Here is a 7,631-nt window from a genome sequence, read left to right as displayed (position 1 = left end):
TGACTCTGAATGAATGTTGGGTGGCAAAACATTCCAGAACAATGAGATCCCCGTTTTACCCCCTGCTGTACTCATACCCACTAAAATCTGCTTACCCACAATGCAACACTTGGCTCGAGTAAACAACCCCCCGAGAACCTGTGTGCAATGCCCACTCCAAGAAGCCACAAGTGTGAGCCCTGGTGCAAATACATCCTTTCCTGGCCCTTAGTGAGCATAATACATCCTCTTCAACTGTTCTTAATATACTTTAATAAGACCTGTTTTCGATTATTTCTCCCTGGAAACCGGTAGTAACACGGCTACTCGGCACATACAATAAAATTGAATGAAAGGAGTGTGATTGCCAAAGAGTCAAGAGGGGGAAAAAGAAAACTTGTGGATTTGTCCACACCAGCTGGATTTGGAGCCCAATATAATACTTGTGCCCATGGCTCTGAAAGTACCACTATGAGGAAATATATGCCCAGCCCATAATGTTTTTAAGGTGTGCATGATTCAGCTCAGGTCATAAAATACCTACATGTCACATCCTGTGTGGAAGGACATCGAGGCTCAATTTACCTCATCGGAACAACGACAATGGTTAAAGTGTTGTATTTGGAACCCACGTTTGAGAGCAACAAGGGGCCAAGAACTTATTGTACCCATGGGGGAAAAATATACCAGTTTGGTGAGAAACGCCTGCACATAAATTGATGGTTGTAAAAATCCATGTCCCCAATGCACCTGTTGTTACCAAGCTGAGCTGCAGGTACACTTCCACACACATTAAAATGAATGATACACACCCCACTAAAATTAACGGAACAGTGTGAGGCCAATTCCCTAATTTTTGCTGTAGACTGAAAAGGTTTCCGTTTGGCATCAAGAAATGAAAACATGACAATATTTCGCCATACGTCGTATTCAGGCTATATGGGAATATGATACACAATTTAGAAGACAGCGTATTTTGAGTTAGTAATGATACTCTATATTTTCAGCTGAGTCAAAGTTGTAGATGAGAAAGATATTGAAAACAGTCCCGAATTATGGTAACAAACAGGCCTTTAAACATTCGAGTATACTACAGTTGGCGCATGTAACATTGATAGTCTATATGCTAACGCTGCAGCTGTGCTTACCTTTTGGGTTTGACACGACGGTGCTTTCGGGAGCTACAAAAATCAGCCAATCTGGGTGCCAAGTCCTAAGCGGAGAAACTTACTGGTCATGTAAATTGTAATGACCATTTTTTTCAAATTTACAATGGGCCATTTATGGGAATATTTTGAGAAGTAAGAAGATAATTGGATTTTCAATTTGTCCTTTGCAAAAAAAAAAAAAAAAAAAAGTGAATAAGTCTTAAAACTAGATTGTGAATCCTTTGATTATAAAAAACTGCAATGAGGCCTTTGGCCAATTGACATGACCAAACATCTACACGCTTCTTATGTGACACTTTTTCATCCTTACTATACAGCAAACCTCTTTCACTATTTTCTTGTAGGGTCACTCCCTTCAATCTATTCTTTTGTAACACGTCTTAATACTTTTACTCAGATAGAAAACAGGTGGCTTTAAAAAAAATATTCTAAGTTGTGTGTCAGATCCCAATGTATAAATCAAACCTGAAACAGAATCCTGGTTTTGCGTCTCATCTTTATCTTTTGATGTCAACTCCAGTTTGAAATCTACATTAAAAAGAAAATAAGTTTAGTTCACTCTTCAGATACTTTTGGAGTGGGGTGCAGCCATGTGCCGTGCCACCTGCCACCAAGCCGGTAACTTTCCGCCACAGTCTACCTGTCACAGCCCCGCCCACTCATCAACTCAATCACCTGTACCAGCCTCTGCTCACCCCCCCCCCCCTCAATATACAATTGGAAAAGATTAACATAACGCTGCCCATTCAGTAAACAGAGTAACTTTTTTTTTCAGTAGAGAATGCTGTATTTTCACCCGAGCACTATAATCGTTTTGCAATTTCTTTGCTCATCATTTTCACTTTGTAAAAAAGAAATGCCTACGGCAAAATAAAAATGGTCACAGACGATTTACTTTTATTGAAAAACATTTACTTTGGGCGTTAGCGGCCAACACCAAATTAGGTCATTCAGAGTAGACTTATATGACACTTTGGAAATGGGTGATTAAAAAAACATTGAATGATGGGCAACATGTGGCAATCGTATTCATTAGTATTAGGATTTTTTTTTTTTTTAAGTATTCCGACATACGTTTTGGCCGAACCCCATGGTTGACCAATGTAATTCCAGATTTCCTTCAACTCAAAGGCCAAGAGGTGATTCATTATAACAGCAAATTATAAAAACATGTAACATCCAGTGCGAATTTTGTTGCCATTGGAACAAATGTGTCACTAGGGCCCCAACTTCAAGTTTACGGTAGGATATACACAGCATGGTGAAGTAGAGTGCAGTTCTCCATGGCCTTTTTCCTTCACTGTCTTCCATTGCTTGCTGTAGAAGTGTGCAAATACCACTAGTAACTCGTTGTAAAGCCAAGATTGTTATCACTGCAGAGCCCGCTGGGTTATTTCCTGCTGGTGGTTGCACTTGTTGGGCCTTTGAACCAGGTTTTAATAAAAGGACTCAACAGGACTAATGAAAACTCTCCTAGTCATATTAAAAGGGTGCTTCAATCTCAGCCAACTAACCACATTTAACGCAAAATCTGAAACACAAACACACATACACGCACGCGCGCACACACAGAGTTCACAGATGTGGTTTGCAAAGAGAGGACTATTCCCTCTGATGTGTGGATGATTGGTAACCCGTTAATCAAGTGTCCCAATTCTAATGTATGCACACAGCTATGTCAAAGTACCAAAGTCCCAATAAAGTAATCTTTTTTATACAGGATGCATTTGTGAATTGCTTATTTATAGCCCATTTAATTTTACTTTTACTGTAAACTATATAATGTGCGCTTTAGTGGTGTTCTTTTGTTTATCACATCTACTTCAGAGCAAATCTTGTTCATAAACATTTAAGGTTTACCCACTTTAGAGGAGTGATAGTGTGCCCCAGGAGATGACATCTGGGAATCGCTCTTATTAACCTCTAAGAGGCAGCAGATGTCTTTAAAACTTACTGATCTTTTTCTGCAATATTTGTTGTTTGCTAGTTCTGTTCTTGAAAGAAAAAAAAAAATCAAATAATTATGTAGTGTAATATTGAGGCTCAGGGTAGCACAGTGATGAGCACATTTGCTTTACAGTACTGAGGTTTGAGATTCAAATCTTGGCTGTGGCTTTCCTGTGCACCCTTTGCATGTTCTCCCCTTGCATGTGGGTGTTGTATCCAGGTACTCTTGTTTACTCCCACATTCTCAAAATATGTATTTTGGGTTCATTTAAGACTCTGAATTGTCCCTATGTGTGCATATTGTTGCACATAGTTTGTCTATGTGACCTGCAATTGACAGGCGCACGTGTAATTCGCTTCTTGGCCAGTGGGATAGACTCCATGAATGATTACATTTTCAGTTTCCTCATGTTTGCATTGTGGGCCTTGGCAGAGAGCTCATTGAAATTTCCCACAAGTAACAATTCCTGGTCTAGGCCTAGCACTTCTTTGTACCCTTACATGCAAACAAAATATAGAGAAATTGTCCATTTATACCTTTTCTGACCATAGACGGTACTTTTTTTTTTTATATGTCGGGGTTTGAGAAGCACAGGTTATATCACAAAAATATTTACCTCGAACAGCACAAATGGACCCTTTAGTACCTTTGCACTTTCAAATCAAAACAAACCAACCAAACAAACAAAAATGCCAAATGGATGGAGTTTCTTATAAATCTGGTCATTTATATCACAAGGCACAACTATAGCATATGCTGCTGAGTCATAAATCTTTATGAAAATGTATTGTCACCGCAGTGGTCCTTCAAAGTACTGATAGTAAAAAAGTGCAATTATACAGTTAGAGTCATAAAACGTGATTAAAGGGGAGACACTATTATGTAATATTCCATTTGGGGATTACACTATTATTATTTCTTGCAGAGTACCTCTATTTTCAAATACTGCAGTTATTTTGGACAATTGACATAATTTAAAAAAACAACTAAAGTTCTTGGACACCACTCGTATTAATTTTCCTCCCAGTAGACACATTTGGCAGGCCTTCACTCCAGACACTTTCATTCGGGTCTTGTTTGTGGGTCTCGCTGCCTTCAATTGTGTCTTCAGAATGTGAAATGCATGCTTTATTGGATTAAGATCAGACCACTGATTTGGCAATTGAAGAATAATATTTCCTAGTCCAAATTATTTGCCTTAAGAAAAGTCTTCCAGACTATATTTGGGGTCATTAACCAGCTGCACTGAACAGTATGGACCTTGAAATTTATCAGGATTGTTCTTTGTTGTAAAGCTTCTGTCATAAATTCATAAAGATGTCTCTTGGTTCAAGCTAAATTCTGACAATGATGCACTCACCGTCTCCAGAGTATGTTTGGCGTCTGTGGATCTTGAGAATTACTTTATAATAAAGTTACGTTACTTAGACCAATTATCTATATCAAATTGTTTGGCTTTGTGTTGCGCTGGTGTTTGGCAATTTGACATGATGAATTCAACAAATGTTTTGAAATCATGTGATAGTGAAAAAGAAGAGTGTAGCCCCTTATATTTGCACTACAGACAATACGAACAATTTTCATACAGTCACGTGAAATGTTTAATAAAACACAATGTACACATATGCAGTCCTATGACCATCCATTTGCTGGCATCTGATTATTAAACTCAGAATATATCAAAGCAGAGTCTTATATGTCAATTTTGCTTATTCTTTGAAACTGTGAAATCAGTAGATGTATTTAAATGGATGGAGTACAACACTAAGCATGACTTTACAAATTCTTGCAGAGATGCACATGTCAAACTCAAAGAATATTAAAGCATATAAGAGTAACAGCATGAGGCAAAAAGAAATTATCATTGAACAAAAAAGTACAAAATAGAATCAATAAATAAATCAAATATATACCATATAAATGAAATAGCTATGTGATGTCTATGTTATTGTTTTTAATAATTGTAATCAGCATCTTGGTATTACAGCCTTTTATCTCTACAACATTTAGAATGGTGAACAAGTCAATACTGAAAATACAGCAATAAGCTTTCATAATTAGATAAACTAATTACATGTGTCTCTCGCCATGCTTGTCAAACAACTAAAGTTCTTAGCTTTTTTTTTGTTCCTTTCTTAATGCACACTATACAGTTAGAGCATACAGCGGACTGAACGTAAACAGTTTGTGCTGAGAATAAAATACTTTGCAACTATGCATGGTAACTTCTTTAATATTACTCTCAAAAATGTACAGAACATAAAGTCCACACATGGAAACAGTCCATATCCATTCAGACACACGGGTAGATTTGACATAAATATAGAAACACACACAAAAAAACAAAACAGTCTCTTTCAGCTCAAGGTGCCATCTTCTTGTTCATCAGCCTCACTTTCCTCAGCCTAGTCTTCTCCTACCTCTTAAACCTCCTCCAGCTTTCCCCCTGTTTCTTAGTTTCCTGTCCTCTGTCAGGGCTGTTTAATGAATCTCCTTACCTACGCCTCCCTGAACAGTGCAGCTTGCTGTTAACTCTCTCACTACCTTTCTCTTACACCTCCCTCTGTTTGGCTTGCCCGCCTTTCCAGTCTCAGGTCGCCCCCTCCATCTTCAATCACTCTAGACAGTTAATGACATTGTTATTGAGGGGAAATGAGTTCACTAATGTCAGCTGTAAAGGTCCACAAGGCAAGGCATGGGGTGGGGCTGCGAGGATTGAGCCACTTAGCTGAACAGCGGAGCCAAGGGGTAGTAGCAAGAGGCAGGTGCGTGTTCTATGTTTTAGTGTGTTGCTGCTGAAAATAAAAATCACAGACACACATTTTGCAGTGACGGATATACTAATCATTGTAATGTTCTGGGAGGTAAGTAGGGGTGGGCGGGATTGTTATTGGAGGTCTGAGAGACAGGCGAGGTTGACGATGTTTCGTGATATTTGTCAGTCAGAGCATGGTTGCAGCTAGCAGCTTTGCGTAGTTTCTTTGTTCAACGGTGAGTCCGTCTTTTCAGTCCTCACTGGCTGGAGCGTGCAGAGGCCAAGTGGTCGCTGTGCTGGTTCTGGGCCCAAAATCGCAGCCTCTGCTTGCCTTTCTTCTTTGATTCTTTGGATCGATGCTTCCCCGAGCCTCCTGAGGAAAAAAAAAAAAAAAAAAGACAGTGTTATCCCATTAGGTTTGTCTTGTTTAAAATGACTATGAAGCGTGGGAGGGTTCAATGTGAACGTTGTAGTTGCGCCCCTGGATATAATCACTTTTTTAGTTCAAGCACTTAGCTGCTGTCTTGTTTGTTTTTCAACTTGGCATTAAAAATAAACTTCAGGCAACATTTTCTCCTGACTTACATTTGTGTTACTTGTACTTATCAAGCAAGCAGTACATCGAGCAGGATAAGCCAATTTGTGGACCTGACTTTGCCCAACTTTCTGCCAAGAATCACAGCGGCTGCCCTTTCGAAGTGTTCCCAAAGACTCTTTTTTCAGGTTCTCTCCTGACATGATCCCAAATACACATGAAACATTGACTGAGTCAGTCTTATATATGTTGTAAGTTCCAATACTTGGGTCTGAACATGAGGTTTGAACTATGCGTTCACCCCAACACTTTCTGGTGCCAATGGAACAGATATGGAGAAAAGTGCAGAAACTTATGAAACTCAACTCTTCCCAACTTCGTCGCTCAACCCCAAGGTTAATCCATCCCAGGTTTTCCCGCTGGGACAAGACATGCTGGAAACTGACATGCTGCTCTCATAGAAGCATGTGTGGTGAAGGTTTTGTACCCTCAACTCTCTGTGACAGGGAAAACGCTGGCTATTAAACCGCAAGGCAAGAGAGCTGGCTGCCAAGGCCACAAATAAGATAACGAGGTGAGTGTGAGGGTGTGCGTGTGCGTATGTGTGTGAGTGTGTGTGTTTGTGAGTGTGTGTGTGTTTGCGAGTGTGTGTGTGCGTGTGTGTGTGTGTGAGAGAGCGAGAGAGAGAGAGAGCGAGAGAGAGAGCGAGAGAGAGAGCGAGAGAGAGAGCGAGAGCGAGAGCGAGAGCGAGAGAGAGAGTGTAAGAGTATTTAAGTTAAACTAAAATCTAAAGGGAGGACTTGGACGATGAGACTGAGGGTCCTGATGTCAAAAACATTAAGTACAGGCCATGGTTCATGTGGGAGTCAGGTACATTATGTGAGGGAATGCTTGAGAAAAATAAATATGTTTTGGGAAAGATTACAGTTGCTTCTGGCTCTCATTATTGCACTTGTTCAACTCTTTCTCACCAAAAAATAGGTAACTGTGTGTAAAATGGCATTATCTCTAATTGCCTTCTCATATGGGCTTACACTTGGCCTTTAAAGCACCCCAAGAAACACACCCTGCACCCATTCCTGGAGTAAAATTCGCACTTGTTTAAGCTGACATGCATGAGAAGGCGAGATATTGCTCTGCTAATAGGTTCTCTCGATGAATAATACAGATGCATGCAAACATCAAACCATCTCAGAGCTATTTCCTGCAATTAATCTCAATTGCTTATTTTGAGCCACATTGCCA

General features: G+C 39.7%; 1 protein-coding gene across 2 annotated transcripts in view; it reads right to left on the bottom strand.

The window, feature by feature from the left end:
- Nucleotides 1–4,673: 4,673 nt before the first annotated feature.
- The window catches only part of rspo2 (R-spondin 2), a 51,619-nt gene continuing 48,661 nt past the window's right edge, over nt 4,674–7,631 (bottom strand). For both annotated transcript variants that reach the window (XM_049730045.2, XM_049730046.2), the window contains exon 6: nt 4,674–6,224. In XM_049730045.2, coding sequence (XP_049586002.1) covers nt 6,109–6,224 — 116 coding nt within the window. In that variant the 3' untranslated portion in view covers nt 4,674–6,108. The remainder of the gene's footprint in view (nt 6,225–7,631) is intronic.

Source organism: Syngnathus scovelli, chromosome 9, assembly GCF_024217435.2.
Source record: "Syngnathus scovelli strain Florida chromosome 9, RoL_Ssco_1.2, whole genome shotgun sequence".
Classification (NCBI taxonomy): domain Eukaryota; kingdom Metazoa; phylum Chordata; class Actinopteri; order Syngnathiformes; family Syngnathidae; genus Syngnathus; species Syngnathus scovelli.
Note: the sequence above shows the minus strand (reverse complement) of the source record. Positions and strands in the feature narration are given on the sequence as shown.